The sequence below is a fragment of the Monopterus albus genome, unplaced genomic scaffold (genome assembly GCF_001952655.1).
Source record: "Monopterus albus unplaced genomic scaffold, M_albus_1.0 scaffold150.1, whole genome shotgun sequence".
Lineage (NCBI taxonomy): Eukaryota > Metazoa > Chordata > Actinopteri > Synbranchiformes > Synbranchidae > Monopterus > Monopterus albus.
Genome location: NW_018128030.1, coordinates 1,013,846 through 1,033,975, shown reverse-complemented (window position 1 = coordinate 1,033,975; position 20,130 = coordinate 1,013,846). Strand labels below are relative to the sequence as shown.

Below are 20,130 nucleotides of genomic sequence, written 5' to 3'. Positions count from 1 at the left end.
TCATGTGAAATACCTTGCTTTGCTGCAGTGGTTTGTGGGAGTTTGGAAAGTTTAAGCAGAGATTGCCTTTTGGCTTAGGTTGTGGTTGTAGTAGTCCAATTGAAAACAGCTATAAGAACGCACAGTCATACAGTGGAAAGAGCAAATAGTTTTTTTGTGCTCTGTTTAAATCATTTTTAAATGAAATTGAAAAGCCACCGTACAAGTAGCAGCTGAATGTAAATTGCATCTCAATCATTTGAACTCTTTTTTTTTTTTACATTACTAAACTTGTTAATTTCTGTTTTGTGTTTCCTCTACTTTATATCAACATTGCTTAGTTTCTGGATTCGTTTTCTCTGAAGGTCCAGACAGTAATGAGTCATAGGACTTAGGCTGTAGGAGCTGAACATTTCTACAACTAGAGCTCCGATAAGAATAAACTCTTGAGTAATGTAGCCAATGTAGAAACAGACTTCATGGCAACACAGTGAGACAAAATAGGAGAACGTCCTCTGAGATCAACAGAGACCATGATGCAGATCACTGACCTCTGAGTCCAAGGTTTTTGGGTGACATAATACATCCACTGGCTAAGAACTGGGCATTAAGTCATTTGGATGTTATAAATCTGATTTCATCTCATGAATGCATTCTTCCAGTAATGGTTTTAACACACTGTGATACAGTAAATGATCAGCTGTAGCACTGTGTAGAACTGTGTGTGCTCCAGTGTGTTATACATTCAAGATCCCAAATGCAACATCATTGGCTGACTGTAATGATGCCCACAGCTGGGTGAGGAGAGTGGCCTCATAGGCACTGTGATGTGAGCTGGAGTGATGGTCTGACAAATTAAGGTCAGATGTTTCCCTTGGTTCCCTCCAATGTTTTTTATCCACTGCTGTGTACCTAAAACCACCTTGGAAGGAACTGCAGAGACCAGGAGGTGCTCATGGCCTGCCCTCCATATACAGATGTGTATGAGCCACAGCAGATGGCAGAGGCAGGGGAAGTCACACAATGAGTTCTGATTAAAGAAAGTGCTCCCCGTTAGTCAAACTCTCAGGGCGGGCTCACAGTAAATAAGCCCAGCCTTTTGCTGATATGGAGACATGGCAAGAGATTACTCATTTTCCTAATGATGCAAGTGTTCAGCTGCAAATTGAGGCTGATTATGTCTACTGAGAGCTTTTGAGAGGTGGTTTTTCATAGTGTATTGCACATTTTGCAGATCATTGCACCCATGAAGCGAGTGAATGAGGTCTGTAGGTAGCAAATGCAGCATCTCTTTTCATCACCGCACCTTTAGGATGGAGCTTTTCATTACAGGCATATAATGACATTGTATATGAAATCACATTTCCTATAATGTCAAGAAAGCTTAATCACATCAGGCTTTGGAGTATATGTGCTAAATGGGTTTCAAAGCTGACATCTTTATGAACTTCCTTCCACACACCAGGAAAACAGGAGTTAAGTGTTCCTACCCTGGAGAGGACCCGGTCTTTGTTGGTGCTCATGGCTGACCTCCCACCTTCTTTATTAACACTCAAAAATTTATGGTTCTGTTTGGGTCTTTTCTGCATGTGTGACTTGCAGCTGCTGGCCTTCAGATCACTGTTTTGACTATTATGAAACCTGAGCAGTTTGATTTGAATTGCAGTGGTGCTCTAATGCACCAGTTAGACTTAAACGCTTGTAGCTGTGTACCATCAGCAGCTTCGTTTCTTTTCATGTTTACTTCTCCGGGTACGTGGATGGGACAGAGTTGTGTCTAAGCCAGGAGCATCTGGATCTCTTCACATCTTGAGACACATAATGGGCTGGAGCAGGTAAAATGCAAAATGGCCACACACAGTTGGCACACTGTTTGTGACATGACTTTATTGGAAATGCCCAGAAACATGTCTTATAAACTTTGGACAGTGGTCTGCTTAACATCTCACTCAGCAAAACGGGGAGTCCTATGTAAACTGTAAGATGTGCACACAGGACCAAAGCTTCACCATGCTCTCTCCCCTGTCCATTTATGGTTTACTTAAGCACACATCACATAGTATGTTATATATATACTGATGTCACATGGGTAAATATAGATCTGTGCCACTTGTGAAGCACAGAGGACAAACATACAGTCATGGCCTAAAACATTGACATCCTGCATTTCTTTCAGATAAAACACCAGAAAATTGTTGCACTCACATTCTTTGGCATTCTCGTGTTTATTTCTTTTGTTTGCTTTGGAACAACACAAAAAAGCCCAGTCTGATTCATTCTGTCATCTATTTTTCTCTTACACTTCTTGAAAATGTGGTGCACAGTGGACACAGGAACAGCCAGATCTCTGGAGATGGACTTGGATCCTTGAGACTGTCCGGGCTTTTCCACTACTGTGGTTCTCAAATCCTCAAACAATTCTTTGCTCTTTCTTTTCTCCATGCTCGGTGTGGTCCACACGACATAAAGGTTGACTCAACCTTTCTCCATTTTAACTGGTAGCAAGAGTGATTTCTACATTGCCAGCACCTGTTGATGGCTACAGGTGAGTCTCATTACACATTAAAGGAGCATCACATGCTTGAAATACAACTATTTGTGATGATTTTGAAAAGGTGTCAATAATTGTGTCCAGTCCGTGTTTGGAGTTCTGTGTGGAATGGATCAGATTTTTCTCTGTCTGCGTTTTAGTGTTGTTTCAATGCAAACAAAAGAAATAAGCATGATAATACCAACAAATTGTGATTGCAACAAATTTCTGGGAGAAGTGCTGTGTTATCTGACAAAAATGCAGGGGTCTCAATATTTTTGGCCATGACTGTAGTTTAATGAACTAGGGGTTAAACATCTTCATGTTCTGTTTTTCATGATTTTTCAGGGAGAACGTTTGTGTTTGTGAAAGCTTGAAAACCACTACAATGCAGATTTGAAAAGTGTTTTGATGACGCCATGTGAATGGTTACGTGATCTTCAAATGTAACCTGATTACATTCCCTCACATGCTGAAACTGCCGTGTGTTCCTGGAATGTGGGCTGACGTGTGACATGGTATTGATTGAGACTAGATAATCAGGTCTGTTGTCATTGTCTGTCTAGCTTTGTAACTTCTCACCACAATAAACAGAATACGTGTTTAGGCATTTACTCAAAATCATGGCCTTTAGCATACCTTTTCATTTATTTATTTATTGCAAAGTGGTTTTGAGAGGCATGTTACTGAAAGATGAAATTATAACCTTATTCAGGCACCAGAAAGGGCAAAAATCAACTCACGGATGTGTTAAGTATTCCTCTTCTGTTCTTCACAAATTTTGATAAAGTAGGAAACAGCATCCACATAGACTGTATATGGAATGAGTGCATTACCAGTAAACCTTCTGTCGGAGGGATACTGTGTCTGATGGCCTTATTTAGAACCAGTAACCGTTCTGCGTGAGTGAAGTGAAACGCTCCATCATGCCAACATATGAGCAGTTAGTGACATAGAATCATTTATAACACAATTTAGTATCAGTATGTTTTAAAGAGTCAAGATAAATTGCTTAAGCTGAGATATATATCATTTGAAATATTGTGATGAAAGTTTCAGGATTGACACAAAAAAAATAGCCGTACTTTTTTTTTTTTTCTGTACATTACATTTACAGCACATTTTTTATAAACAAAAGATGCTCAAATGTTGAATATTGTATGAACAAGAGTAGCTTTAGAACAGATTTTCATATATAAAATACAGACGTACATAATGATTTTTCACAGAGCTGCCGGATATGTGAAAGCTCACTCTGAACTTGGACTTCTGGGAGTTCTTGTTGGCTGAAATTGGACACTAATGAAACCCTGCGACTACTTTCCCTCCCCCTCTTAATTCTCTGCATGCTGTGTCCCTTCCCTTAAAAGTCCACCAGTGGGACTCACCTATAATTATGCAGTAATTGCCAAGCACCGGTGCCTTTTCAAGTAGTCTCATCATTGTGTTGTTGGTGTGTGTGCGAATGAGCAATAATGTGTCGCTGGTTGGATGAAGGAAGAGATATGTTGCATGAAGTGTTCAACCCAGCTACAGCTAAACATTTAGAGCCACAAGAGGTATGTTGCTCTGCCACAACACAAAAGCTAGTAATAGAGGAGAAAGTGTGCATAGCCAAGGTGGTTACAAAGCTCTCCCACAGCTTCTCAGTACGGGTTTTTGTGCAGCTGTGTAATGTGTGTACTACAGCAGATAAAGCAGAGGATATAGTCAGAGACAACAACCTGCTGTCCCCTCCTCTCCTGATTTAATACAAGGAGAGGTAAACAAGACTATTCTGCCCTTAAAGCTGGATAAAACACTTGGATGTTTGTTCATGCACATTTTAAAACATGTTGACTGATGCTTATCAGCGGGTCTGTTGACACAACCTACTACTACTGCTACCACACACAGTACGTATTGCTCTCTTACTATACAAAAGACACGCCTTAGATAATTGTTTAGGCCACAACCATCTATGAGTTCAGTGTGTTAGTGGGACAGCAGTGTGATGAGTTGGGCTCAAGAGATGTGAGGCCAGGCCTGTTTTTGCAGTGTTGAATTAGATATGTGCAAGTACAGCAAATTGTTGCTCTGACTTCTCAACGTTATGTGTTTTTTATCATGAATAAAAACTGTAAGATGTGCTGTAAGCCTTGGAGGGCTATCAACTCGTACCGGACAGTGGTATCGCTGTTTTTTCTGTGAACTAAGAGCTTTTGTATGAATTTGTTTGCTTTCCCACAGTATCATTGTTTTGCCCTTTGCCAAAAATAGACTCAAATGTCTGCTTATCAACATGCAACAAGTAACAAAAGGAACTGGCTGGACAAACTAGTTTTGATTCTATTTTAGATGCAAAAGACTGTTAGTACAGTTTTGTTATTAGATGTTTTCCTTCCCTGTTGTTGAAAATAGATGCAGACTTGTTATTCTTTGTACTCCACTGTAGTGTCTCAGTATCTGTAACTGGCTGCCATCAGAACAGATCAGAACAGGACAAATGAAGCTGTGTTGGAACAAGGTAAGATCAAGTCTTTATGGGATGACAGAATAAGACTGAATGGACTAAATGTTCTGTATTCATAGATACAGACGATCGCCCTTCTTGGACAGTTTTTTCTTTTACAGTCTAGAGCTGAGACCCCTACAGTCCAGGCAGCAAAGGCTTAAAAACTTAAATCTTAGAAAGTTTTCACCAAGTTCTGTCTTTACTGTTTCTCAATAACAGTAGGTTTTGTTCTGTTTTGTGGGTGATGCGGTTGTGTTGTTTTTTTTTTGTGATGAGATTTGACCCTTTATTTATCTTTGAAAGAGCAGTAGAACACGGTGAGAACAAATGGCAGCACATCAGTTACAAGATGTCCTGTGTAGTTTGCCGTATATTGCTCAGACAATGATGTAACTCTTTGATATTAAACCATTTTAGGGTGTGATTAGTGGCCTGGCTCACAGCGGTCAGTGGTCCAGTGGACTGCTCAGTCCACTTGTTAACAAGGGCAGTGTATCTCAGCTGAACCAAAGTGATGGGGGAAGAGGGGAAATTTTTAGAGTTCAGCCTAGTTTTACAGCACCAGCCCTCACTTCTCAGTGCTTAGACAGTGACTGATGGGCTTAGACATGCTCTGTAGGACAGGCGGTGGGAGGGTTAGCTCATTTGGTTGTGTCCTCTTCACCCATGATTTACTTCACTGGGGATGTTTACTCAAATTTAAAAGAGAGCATGGGAGAGAGAGAGAGACAGGAGAAGCTGCACTGTTAGATGTGTTGTTGAAAGGGCTGATTTGAAACTAAATGCACTTAAGATGTTTTCCTTCACTTTCCATGGCAGATTCCTGTGAGGAGGTTAGCAGAAAGTGTGACAGGGGGAAACATTATTCTTCTCCTTCACACAAAGCTTCACACAAAGTCATTTTTTTTTCTAGAATTAGGCAGCAACTGCCTTTCCTGTGGAAATACTCATTCTATTTTTAGTATGATAAGGCCTCCTGAATGAGTTGTCTTTCCTCCGTGGTTGAGAGCTGCTGCTGTGCTAGGTTAATATGCTGGCCGATGCTGAAATATGCCAGGAATAACCTCGCTGGGTCGCACTGACCTCTTGAAACTGGGCAGCGCTCCGGGTCTCAATTAAACGATGCTCTCTCTTTCCAGAAAAGGCAATAATATTTAAATGGGGCTTGCAAGATTTATAGCAGATCTCTCTGAATGGTGTAATGGCACTGAACCAAAGAGCTTATGGACTTGGGGAAAAAAAAACATGTACACAGTGCACTATGTCTGTGCTTCTGGAGAAGTGTGTTGTTGTTTTTTGAAACGAGGAAGTTCACTGTTCAATGCAACTCTTTAGAAGGAAACTTGAGGAGTAACACTTTTTATGGAAACTGTTTTCTCACATCCTTCACCAGATCAGTCTGCACTGCTGAACATTCATAGTGAGAAATGGTCTAATATGCAGGTTCCACACAACTGCTTAAGTCATCAGTGTTGATTAAAACTGTTACTGTGCACACATTTTTCTGCTTCTTGAGACTGGGACAAGTGATAAGATGTGCACAGCAGCATGGCTTTTCTATTAACAATATTAAGGTCGTCCTGTGGTTTTTATCAGTGTGGAAGAAAATACTGTACAAAATCTTATACCCCAATTTCTCCGCTTGAGTTACAAACTGAAGATAAGATCATAGTCTGCACTTCCTGGAAAAAAAAAAACTGAAAACATGTTGCTGCCTCTTCTCAGCTGTGTTGACTTCACAACTGCCAACATGCCAAAATAACACTTCAGTAAAAACAAATCTTTTCTCAACAGATATACCATAGGAGTCATTATGATACATTACCAATTATCATCATCATCATCATTACTATGTTCACATCATTGAAGGCCAATTAAGATTTTCTTTAATATAGTATAGTAGTGCTGATATGATTGTAAATTGACTATTTTTATACTGTTGGTTTGACCAAACAAGTAATTCAGAGACATCGGAGCAGCCCCATCATATTTATTCAGCTTTTCAGCACTGTGTGCTATCAGTTGTTGATCAGTTTAAACTAAAGGTTTTCAACATCTTCCCAATTCATTTTTGTTTTTCCATTCATCACATTTGATCCTAAATACTCATAGCACACATGACAGATATTGGTATTGTCAGGGTATATTTCTTATGATCTGGGAAAAGTCGAGACAAATGCCAGGGCCATTAACTTCACTAACCAGTTTCTTGAGCAAAAATCTTTATTTATAGATTTAATCACACTTAAAGGTTGGTGAACCCTGCAGCAGTGTCTGAGTTGTTGGAGACAGAGGGAGCCTGCAGGATCTTGTGTGTCAGCAGCCTGCATGTGAGAGACATTGCCTGGCGGAAGTGCATCACTGGCAGATGTCCAGAAGCCCCAACCCCCTTTACTCCCCCTTTCCCTTCCTGCTCTATCTTCCTCTTTTGTCTGTGTGCACACAGAACACAGAGTCCCTTTAAGTCAGACACTGGGAGAACGTATGGAGCTGTTGTAATCAAGGCCACTGTTCTTCCTCTGTGCTTTTCCAGTTACAACAATGGTGTTATTAGTGTGAAATCGACATGTCCCGTTGTACGTTTCCTGCGCTTGCATTATTGCCTTTTATGTGGTTATGACAAGGGATGTTTATTTACACTCTCAGGAAATTCCAGCTCCAGTGACATGATCATGTGCAGATGTAGCTTGGCTTTGGTTGGACCAAACCAGTGTCAGTCACCATTTCTTGAAGTGGGAGGAGCCTGGCATCTTGCAATGAAGTTGTCATGAAGGAGCTATGCTTCTCTCTTAGCTCACGGAGGGATATCAGCACAGGAAATACGTTGAGAGGGAGTAAGCACCTGCTGCCCCCGTCACCAAGCTCCAACACATATACAAACCACACATAACCACATGCATGCTAAAGCTCAACCTGCTCAAGCAAGCAGAATTTAGTTTCTCTCTCTTTAGTGTGTCTGTTTGATCCACAGTTAACACAACAATCAAAGTCCAGCAGTTGAGTGTGTTGCTACGCATTAAGCTCTGTAAGAAATTTAAACTGAATCTGTATAATTGTTGATTCATTAAAATGTAGATTGCATCTGGGTAGAAGAAATTTTATTTTAAATTTGAAATATAAGGTTAACACTGAATAAACTTGCTTTCTTTTTTTTTACTGAGATCATGTTCTTACGTTTCAATTTCATTTCCCAGGCATGGAAGAAACGTTGGTTTGTACTTCGCAGTGGTCGCATGAGCGGTGACCCTAATGTTCTAGAGTACTACAAGAACGACCACTCCAAGAAACCCATCCGAGTCATCGACCTGCACTTCTGTGAGCAGGTGGATGCTGGCCTCACCTTTAAGAGGAGGGAATTCCAGGACAGCTTTGTGTTTGACATCAAGACGTCAGACCGCACCTTTTATCTTGTAGCTGAAACCGAAGAAGAGATGAACAAGTGGGTTCGCTCCATCTGCCAGCTGTGTGGGTTCAACCAGTCTGACGACAACCACGGTAGGAAGTCCTGAGCTATCCTGGCTGCTAGTATTATATTGTGCTGAAATGATTAGTCAACCAATGGGTTAACAGAAAATAATCAAAAAAGTTGATTAATATATCAAACAAAAATGATCAAACATGGCAAAGGCGCTCGGCTTTTCTCTCTTTTATATCATTTTTAGTACAATGCCTTTAGGCTTTAGCTTGTCTGTCGGAATAAACAAGACATTAGAAAACATTACCTTCTGATCTGGGAAGTGATGGCCATTTGTCACTATATTTCTGGTATTGTATATTACACATAAACAGTACAGTATCTACAATATAATATGGGGCTATTGTATCTTGACTAAATTAATTGAATGTGGCTTCATTTATAAGGCATACGAGCAGTACAAAGCAAAATAACACCTCCCCTTTATCCTTCTCCCACTTTGCTTTTTCATGTTATTTGGAACAGTGTTTGTCTTAGTTTTCACAAGAATTCTGCAGCAGAGGTCCATCCACATGATGTCATTGCAATTGTGTGTTTTCCATTTGTTGTTAGAGAGAGTGGAATGGGAACATCCCTGCCAAATAAACGGACACAGTGTCTGAGAGTGTTATTGATTTTTCTCTTCATTTGTTTTGTTAAAGAAAGGGTTGGTCCTCTGCCTCTTGTATTTAAATGCTGGAAATTCCTATTCCCAGTATGGACCATTTTAAATGGCAGTAGGAGATGCAGAGGCTCGGTTTTGTGTTTTTGCCACAGTTTCTGCTTTAGATCTTTTGTGCATGAAAATGGTTTTCATCTGGGGAAGGAATTAGTCTACTAAAAAAAAAGCATGTTGAATAAAAGTGCCAGATTATTTGTATGCTGTAATGTAAACAGAGGAGAGCAGTCGTTTCACCTCTGAGCCAATGATTTGCCCTAACTACCTATATTACACTCTGCTATGGTCTTTCCATCAAAAACAAAACTTCTCCATATACAAAGTGATAATTATGTGATCACACCGACCTGCTATAATAATAAGCATAAATGTGGTGTGTAGTTACTGTTTATTAGCTCGTGCTAACTGGTAGTGAAGCAGTTGTAGCACCAATGTATCTCTTTGCCATAGATGAGACATTTACCACATACAGTATATTCAATATATCAGAGTTCATGAAAAAGCTTCTGTCATAGTCTAATTCCTGCCCATCCAGATGTTGTTTTCCCACCATCTGGCAGGTGCTGGACGTTAATCTTTGTGCACATGATTGATCATCTGTAACATGCGATATGTGCAGGTGTGGAATAAAAAACAGCTGTGGAGAATGTAATAATGTCCACATCATGAGGGGATGTCCCTGGTCCAAGTTTAATAATTATGACTCTCACATTGTATCAGCTGTAGTCGGTAGGGTGTGGCTTTGAGGAACTAGAGGTTTAATGTCATGACAGCTGCATTAGTGATTGCAGACCCTTTAGTGTAAACATCACATCATGTTTATTTTGTCACACAGCAGTGTTTTCACTGGAATTTTTAGTTTCTACTTCAGAGGAATTTTGCGCTCACTGTGACTGTCCAAATGTATTTTTCATACTCTGCTCCAGTATGGGGCATACTGGTAACAGTTTGTTAGCATTCCTCCTTGTGCTAGCTTATTCTTTGAAAAACTGCCACCAGTTTCTTCCAAGCAAAACCATGAGGATCAGCTTTATTTGTGCTATAGGGCTGTGAATTTTGGAGAAACTTTAATTGATTTTGATTAACATTACAAGCCACAATTACCACCTTCCTCAACTGTTTCAGTACTAGCCAGGCATGGCGATTTTTTCTCAACACAGTTCTTAACTTAAAAAAAAATAACATATAAACTTCCTGTGTTCTTATCACTCTGTAATTATAAGTGCTTAAGTAGTCATAGTTTAAAATTGTCCATATGTGCATGTTTAAAGTGTGATCTAAACAGCCTGGAGAGGGTGTTATTCTTTCATATGGTTATTCCCCATGGGCATAGCTGCTCAGTTGATCACGGGTTCCCTATTACGTCATTATTACTGTCTTAAGAATATGGAAAAGCAAAGAAATTTATTGGGAAAAGGAACTGTGGATCTTCAGGTGGTTAATTTGGCCAAGTCTGACCCACTGCTTTGAAATGACAGACCCCGCGGCAGTGTGTTGTTCACTTACATACACTAAATGGGCCTCTTTGTTGTGGTGCCCATCTTATTTTCTGCTCTCTTTGACTATCTTGCACAACATCCACGCACATTTTAAGATCAGTCATCACAACACACAACTTCCTTGTAACACCAAATTAACATGGGAGGCTTTTTCAAGGAATAAGTTGTTGAATTTTATGCAGATCCACCGTTCCCTTCCTCTGAATAACTTCTGACTGATGCCTTGTGTTTGTCAGTGAGGCAGCGGATATAAATACTCACCTCCTCTCAGCTGTTTTCATTGACACTGGACTAGTGTAGTGTCAACTGAAAACCTGAATGCTTGACCTCTCTGAGGGGATCCAATGGCTCTCTTATGCACTGTTTTGGATTTTGCTGTCATGGTTAGGGAAGGCACACTGCGTTTAAGTCCTGATGGGAGTGTGGTCTCCTCTAGGATGACAGTCCATCCACAGGGCATGAGGGGTCACTGAATGGTTTGAGTATGAAAATGATGTGAATCATATGCTCTGGTCAATCAGCACATCTCAACCAAATAAAGAGCTGAAGTGAAACTGGAATTTCGGGGTCGTGTTGTGGAAGAAAGAAAATTCTATTCAAAATCCCACTGACATTTTTAATCTGGCTAACAACACATAGCCCTTTTCAATAGTATGTGGTGAGTTTCACTACATTTGGTTACACTATATTAGATAAATCCATTTCCCCGAAACCCGAGCCCATCGAGGCTGAAACATCACCAGATCATGCCAGTCAACTGGTGGAACCTGAGGTCCCGAGCTGAGAGATGACTGTAACCTTTATACATCTTGTTGTGTTTTTTACAACTTAAAATGTCGAAAGAGGTCAGATTAATATCAGCAACGCATAGTTAATGCTGTGAGACTGGGTTGCCAGAAGAGTCTGGCAAGTTACAGTGATGTGTAATATGTGTACCACTGTGCTGCAAAGTGGTAACAGGAACTGTAGTTTTTCCAATACAAAAAAAAATCGGCCTTGTTAAAACCACAGAAGTTTCATTTTTCAGTAATGAGTGTTGTAATGGCTGGTGGCTTATTTTAGAGTATGAAAAAACAATCCAGAGGAATGTGCTTACTGTAGTTTTCTTACAGTGACTGATGACAAAAATGCTAAATGGGAGATTGCATAGAGTCACTGAAGCTTGTGGAACAGAGACTAACCAGATGTGACAACATGACTTTGGCTCTCTGTAGAACACATCATCCTCAAAACACCAAGTTAAGGAATATCTTTTGGAAGAATGGTGTTCATCCCTCCAACGGTCCAGAGACTTTTAGAATCAATGCCAAGGCACCTTAAAGCTGTTCTAGCGGCACATGATGGTCCAACACCTTACTGAGACACTTTATGCTGGTTTTCCTTTAAATTTGTCACCCATCTGTTCATTTTGAATGTTACAAGAGACAGCCGTAGTTCTCGTCATGCCTGTTTTATTTATAGAACCCAAAGTCACAAATTTACCTCAGAAGGTTTTGCAGCCTATACATACAACATACGACAACCCCCCAATTTTTTTTTTTCCCCGAGTTCCAGTTCTGACAGCACAGTCTTGCAGCCATGTGGAAATTCTTAGCACATTTGGACAGTGCTTTTTCCCGACCTGACTAACAGAAACTACCTGTCAATAAGAAAGTGCAAACCATCAATACATTGAGCATATGTGTGAGTGACAGAAAAAGAACCAGAGTATGTGAGAGCAGTGCAACACTGACATAACCTGGTGAGTTCCTGCCTGCATCAGTATTTCTCCTGCAACATCTCTGATCTTGATCTTTGAGCACAGTGCTCATCGAGCCGAGCCACAGCTTCCTGCTCAGTTGATCACGGGTTCCCTATTACGTCATTATTACTGTCTTAAGAATATGGAAAAGCAAAGAAATTTATTGGGAAAAGGAACTGTGGATCTTCAGGTGGTTAATTTGGCCAAGTCTGACCCACTGCTTTGAAATGACAGACCCCGCGGCAGTGTGTTGTTCACTTACATACACTAAATGGGCCTCTTTGTTGTGGTGCCCATCTTATTTTCTGCTCTCTTTGACTATCTTGCACAACATCCACGCACATTTTAAGATCAGTCATCACAACACACAACTTCCTTGTAACACCAAATTAACATGGGAGGCTTTTTCAAGGAATAAGTTGTTGAATTTTATGCAGATCCACCGTTCCCTTCCTCTGAATAACTTCTGACTGATGCCTTGTGTTTGTCAGTGAGGCAGCGGATATAAATACTCACCTCCTCTCAGCTGTTTTCATTGACACTGGACTAGTGTAGTGTCAACTGAAAACCTGAATGCTTGACCTCTCTGAGGGGATCCAATGGCTCTCTTATGCACTGTTTTGGATTTTGCTGTCATGGTTAGGGAAGGCACACTGCGTTTAAGTCCTGATGGGAGTGTGGTCTCCTCTAGGATGACAGTCCATCCACAGGGCATGAGGGGTCACTGAATGGTTTGAGTATGAAAATGATGTGAATCATATGCTCTGGTCAATCAGCACATCTCAACCAAATAAAGAGCTGAAGTGAAACTGGAATTTCGGGGTCGTGTTGTGGAAGAAAGAAAATTCTATTCAAAATCCCACTGACATTTTTAATCTGGCTAACAACACATAGCCCTTTTCAATAGTATGTGGTGAGTTTCACTACATTTGGTTACACTATATTAGATAAATCCATTTCCCCGAAACCCGAGCCCATCGAGGCTGAAACATCACCAGATCATGCCAGTCAACTGGTGGAACCTGAGGTCCCGAGCTGAGAGATGACTGTAACCTTTATACATCTTGTTGTGTTTTTTACAACTTAAAATGTCGAAAGAGGTCAGATTAATATCAGCAACGCATAGTTAATGCTGTGAGACTGGGTTGCCAGAAGAGTCTGGCAAGTTACAGTGATGTGTAATATGTGTACCACTGTGCTGCAAAGTGGTAACAGGAACTGTAGTTTTTCCAATACAAAAAAAATCGGCCTTGTTAAAACCACAGAAGTTTCATTTTTCAGTAATGAGTGTTGTAATGGCTGGTGGCTTATTTTAGAGTATGAAAAAACAATCCAGAGGAATGTGCTTACTGTAGTTTTCTTACAGTGACTGATGACAAAAATGCTAAATGGGAGATTGCATAGAGTCACTGAAGCTTGTGGAACAGAGACTAACCAGATGTGACAACATGACTTTGGCTCTCTGTAGAACACATCATCCTCAAAACACCAAGTTAAGGAATATCTTTTGGAAGAATGGTGTTCATCCCTCCAACGGTCCAGAGACTTTTAGAATCAATGCCAAGGCACCTTAAAGCTGTTCTAGCGGCACATGATGGTCCAACACCTTACTGAGACACTTTATGCTGGTTTTCCTTTAAATTTGTCACCCATCTGTTCATTTTGAATGTTACAAGAGACAGCCGTAGTTCTCGTCATGCCTGTTTTATTTATAGAACCCAAAGTCACAAATTTACCTCAGAAGGTTTTGCAGCCTATACATACAACATACGACAACCCCCCAATTTTTTTTTTTCCCCGAGTTCCAGTTCTGACAGCACAGTCTTGCAGCCATGTGGAAATTCTTAGCACATTTGGACAGTGCTTTTTCCCGACCTGACTAACAGAAACTACCTGTCAATAAGAAAGTGCAAACCATCAATACATTGAGCATATGTGTGAGTGACAGAAAAAGAACCAGAGTATGTGAGAGCAGTGCAACACTGACATAACCTGGTGAGTTCCTGCCTGCATCAGTATTTCTCCTGCAACATCTCTGATCTTGATCTTTGAGCACAGTGCTCATCGAGCCGAGCCACAGTTTCACGCCAGCAGTACATTAACTGTTGATTACCATGCTGAGCTGTTATCAGTTATTAGTCTCGTATCTGTGGGTTTTGTGAGTTTAGCTTGTTGAGCTGAATAAGGTTTGCAATTGATGCTTGCAGAGAAGTGTTTGAAAACATCTTCTAGCAGTAGATATGCTGTGGGTTTTCCTCCTGGCAAACAGCTGCAGGTCTGAGCCAGTGTGTCATCTAACAGACTGGGAATTCCATCTCTGAAAGAAAACAAACCAAGCTGGAAAAAAAACTCAGAAGTTAGTTCCTCTTATGGAAACTACAGAAGCTAACAGAAACAAACAGAGAAGCACAGGTTCCAAGTTGCAGATAGCATGTTTCTTTACCCAGAGCCAGACAGAAGGTGTTAACCAGACTCGAGACGCACCAGCCCGCATGTTTTAGATTCATATCGATTGTATTCTGCAGCCATAATGTTACATAATGTACAAAATGTCAGCTGCAGTATCAATGGGAAATCTAGAATTCGAAAGGGATTAACCAGGATTAGTTGCACAATAGTACATCTTAAGGAATGTCGAGGTGTTTGTGTTTCTTAGAGGATTTTGTTTAAGATACTTGATGGCATCGGTTACAGCGGAACCTTGATCTGAACTTATCTTTTGTTGGCCTCTGCTGCCTCTTGGGACTACTGAGGAAGGTGGGCCAAAAGCAGTACATGGCAGTTCATTGTTACACAACTCCTGAAATCATCTCTCTCTCTCTCTCATCTTTCATTTTTGTCTTATGTTACTTGCTTGCATCTCTCTCTTTCTCTCTCTCTCTCTCATCTTTCATTTTTGTCTCATGTTACTTGCTTGCATCTCTCTCTCTCTTTCAGATGTTTTCGCTTTCACATGTTTCTCACACATTTACACACATACATACACCACACCAGTAGCTAGCATTGGTGCTACATGTGGAATTTGCAGTCAGTACTGAGATTGAGATTTGTGCTAATGTGCAGTTTTTTTTCTCAACATTTCTGTTTTGTGTTGAGATTTTAAAATATATCCATATCACCTATGAAACTTCTGTGGCCCTTCAGCCCATTATAATGGAGGTAAAAAAATGCAGCTGCATAACTAATGCACAGAACATATTTTTGACAGTTTTATAAGGACAGTTTCTTTAGCGAAAACTGTGAAAACTGTTCACCATGAAATCTGCAGGTTATCTTAACACAACCTTGAGTTTGTTTCTGCAAATACAAGTTGATGTAAAGGTTTTTTCCCAGTGCTTTGAGCAGCACAAATAAACTTTTATTCACCTTAATTACATTGTACAGACTGACAGAAATCTTGTTTTTTATTTTTGTTTTTTCTCAAAACCTTTGTCGTTCAAACCAAAATATCTATGAAAAACTTCAACCTGGGCAAGGAAGTATTTCCAGAAATTATGTTTTGTACCAATTTTTTCATTAAATATAAGGAATAAGGTCAAAAACAGACTAATGGTGTAATGACATCAGACGGATACATATAATACATGTGTATAAAGTGTACAGGCATACATGCATATATATTATGTAAATACAAACACATTTCCTCTCCTTTGGCCTGTTACTCTCTCTGCACAGCCATCCCCTCCCAAAGTGCCCTTCGTCTGCATTGATTTTTGTTGAAATAATGAGACTCCGTGGCATTGGAAGGTCAGATTTCTGCTGCCACAGAGCTGTCTGAGGATGGTGTGCTGTTGCTGCCACTGCTCTGCATCCCACAGTACCACTGGCAGCATATAAAGCACTACTGGAAGCCAGAAACCTGAGAATGCATTGTGCACACCCATCATCAAAAAAGGGGTTGGGGGGGTGGGGGTTGGGCTGAGACGTCTGTCGATAAAATAAACAGATGTTACAGAAGGTAGATGTTCAAGGAAGTCTGAATCATGTTTATGCTTAGTGATGCACTTTGGTTTGTTTAAAAATCATTCTAACTCACCTACATAGATTAGTTTTTCTAATACTCATCATCTGCTGATGGATGTTAGCAATGTTCTTACCAGATCCTAATTGCTGGGTGTGTGGCTCATCTGCACCTAGGGAGACCCATCCCCAAGCACAATCTAATGAGTGGAACATCATCATGTCAATCATAGGCTTTGTTCTGCTCTATCCCGTCACTTTGGACTCTGATAGGGGGATAATCTTAACTACGAGATGAGGCTGTTTATGTCTCAGCAGTCTTATTTTTCTGCTTTTTGTTCGGTCTTCAGAAGTGTCTCAAGAACTCACTCTAAAACCCTCAATACCACAAGGCACCATCAAGGTGGTATCAGGCAAACTCATTTTCCAATGTTTTTACTTGTTAAATGTCACTCACATTTACTGTATGTGACAGAAATAACTATTTTTGTGGTTTGGAAGCTTATTTTTGCTTGGTAAATGTTTGATGTTTACCCAAGGAGATTTGGGTTTGTTTTATCAAGGTTAATTTAGTCCGGTTGACAGGAAGGAGTTCATCCATTTTGTTGGCTACAGAGCAGAGATTTTCTAGAAGGATAGATGGGAGCAGTGTCCTGGGGCCTTTTCTGTCATAACTTAACCAGGGCACCTGTTCTCTTCCCTCACCGGCGTTTTCTCCAAGTCCCGTAGAGGGCTGCTGCCCCTGCCGCCAGAATGTCCACAGAGCAGAGAAAAGGTGATTGGAGTGAGTTGTCTCATGTTTAGTAGCTCTTCTCTGGTGAAGGTAACCTCGGACGAGTTGGTAGGCTATTATTCTACTATTTTAAGTTTTTACATTTTTTCAAGCAAGAAAGTAACCGCTTAACATTGGTATATGTGGTCAATCTATCCAAGTATTGCCAATTTTCTATGACGTTTTCAGACCTGAGTACTCTTTATAGGACCAAGCTAACTTTATTAGCAGGCGGCTAATTCTTGTTCTGTCGGCGGGGACACATTATGAGTACAGCATCCTCCTGTTACTCAAGAGTTTGGACTTCAAGTTCAGACTTTGTACTACAGTCACATAATAACTGTAGCAGGAGGGAAGGTGGAAACCAGACTCTAAAGTGGACTTGCATGCAGCCAAATGGTGTGAGGTTTGTGTGTCTTTGAAGAACTGTTAACTAACCATTATTACTTCAGGCTGCATGTAATTGCTCTTGTCTGTTGTTTTTCTTGAATATTTTTCAAACTAATAGTGATATCAGCATCATTCCAAATGCCAGCAGTAGGTTTTTATGGACAAGCTGTCATATTATGAGGGCCAAATTATCATGGGAATATTGCTTTTGGATGAAATGGCTTTATGGGGAAACTGAGTTGCCTTGGCGGAGGTATTTGCTCTCTGTGTGCTGCCTGTCCCTTGGAAACAAAAAGAATAACTATTAAATAGGCATTTTGAAATACCACCCGAGTAGTTTTTGTTAAATAGACTTTTAAAATCGATCCTATTTATTCAGATAAAATCTGTCACATGGGGCTCACCTTAAACCCCATTTGTGGATCCAGACTGGTGATTAGCTGACTATAGCTGCAGATATCAGTCTGGCTTTAAAATACATCTTGGTGAAAGTAACTGGCTTTGTGGTGATTGTGATCTTGCCATGTCAATTTTTCTAAATAATGAGAATTTTACTCTTCAGGAAAATTTGTTATCTAAATTCTTTCAAAAGCAAAGGAGAGATTTGTACTCGGTGCCAAATCGGGACAATGATTAATGAAGAACGTACTTGAAAGATAGTAAAGCTGTGTTCATTGTGTTTTCTCTTCAACAGTGGCTGTGCCTAAGAAATGTCTCTTAAAATATCTTTGGTATTGGCAGGAGTTTTACTAAAGGTTACAAACCAAAAATGTCAAAGCATTACAACAATATGCAAAAAACCTGCTGCTCAAAATGCAGTTCAGTCTCTGCTGTCAGGTATTCTTCATGTACGCATCTCTGTTTTTCTATATTTTCTTTTCCCTCAGTTCTTGTTGATCCTTGAATATCTGGTGTCCACTGTCTATTTGGGTAGTCATTTCATCATCAGCTCAGTTGTTCAAATGATAGGTTTGGTAATGATCTAAGGCAAAGCCAATCACTCTAAGTGGCAGCTACCACACAGTTTTCAGTCACATGGAAGCCATTTTGGAACGGGACATTTTCTTTAGCCAACAGTTTATATGCAGTTCAGCTGATGTGGGTATGTTTATACCTGTCTTCATCTTGTAATTAGCAATATGGAGTACAGGGAGGGTAGAGGGAGACAGGCCCCCCTCTTCTGTCACAGTATAATACACTGTTTATAAGTGTAAGGCTGGTAGTGTTGGCACAAATAATAGTGTACCTGCAAACCTGCCTCCTTTGTGCAAGCAGGTAATACATGTAATCCATCTCCTGTGAAGACATTTATGTGTGCAGCCTGTCACAGATCTACAACATGGCTTCATTCCTGCAGCATTTGTAAAGTGGACAGTGCACTACGTCTTTTACAGTCCTGGGATCATCCTTAAAAATACTGATGTAACTTACTGAAAAAAACAAAACAAAACAATAGTGTTATAAGATTTTTACACCAATCTGCCCAAACCATGGAATACAGAATATCACTGCAATGTTCATTAACACTGTAAATTGTTAATCTGATAATGGGACTGATAATTATGGAGATAAAATCCTATCAAAAATGTTACAAATGCGTGTTTAACGTTTTGTCTGTGACAAGCGATTTGTGTGTGTGTGTCATGAGGATCACAAATGCGTGCTGCGCAATCTGCACGTATAAAGCCATTTGTGTGTTTGTGTCATGCTGTTCACAAATGCATGCTGTACAAACTGCACATAAAACACATTTTACAAATGCTTAAAATCGAGTTTTTTGTGTGCAGTTCTTTAGAAAGTACGTACACATTGTTACCTACGCATGCGTGGATCGCCTAACACACACGGATTTCCTGGATCGTGGCCTTTTGTAACATTTTTGATAGTATTTCTCCATAGATAATCACCTAAACGGGTTTTACTTAGACTGCCACCTTGCAATGCAGTATTTGTCTGATTCCATCTAACATTTATACAGTGTTGCACTAAAACATAAAATGACTAGAAAGGAGAATTGATTTTCTTCCCAAAAAAGGTAGCTCACATCCGGCAGTGTGTTCTGTCAATAGACGACAACTACAGTCACAGGAAATAGCCTGAGCCACAGCTACAGTGATGATCGCCCATCACCTTGAAAAAAAAAATGAGGTCAGAGTTCTGAAAATCAGCTGCTGTTTAGATTTAGCCAGACTCTGTAGTTCACTGACCCCGACAGCCTGCGCCTTTTTAGGTGATCGATCAGTCCTCTGTTTTGAGGCAAATTGATGTTGTCAATGGGTGGTGCTCATGTGATGCAGGCACAGGGGAATAATGTGATCAGGGAATGCACCTGCATCTGCTCTGCTTAATACTCTTCTCAGCTCTTTTCAAGCGAGACTGAAGCGGCCATGTCACTGTGATCACTCCAGACTAACTAGCAGAGTAAGGACGCCATTTCCCTCTTCCTATAAAGCATCATGCTCCCTCAATTCAAACAACTCTCAGTATCTACCTAATCCATATCTGCAGCAGCTAGTTTCCTCTTTCATCCAGTTATATCATTATCATGGAAAGCTCCCAACCCCCAACGAACCACACATGCAAATAGACCCTGCTGTGTGTCCTCCTGGGACATGGTGTTGCTTTACTGAGC

General features: G+C 40.3%; 1 protein-coding gene across 1 annotated transcript in view; it reads left to right on the top strand.

Moving 5' to 3' along the window:
- Positions 1-20,130, top strand: part of gab2 (GRB2-associated binding protein 2) — a 36,463-nt gene that overhangs the window by 5,740 nt on the left and 10,593 nt on the right. The window contains exon 2 of the mRNA XM_020614764.1: positions 8,198-8,510. Coding sequence (XP_020470420.1) covers positions 8,198-8,510 — 313 coding nt within the window. The remainder of the gene's footprint in view (positions 1-8,197; positions 8,511-20,130) is intronic.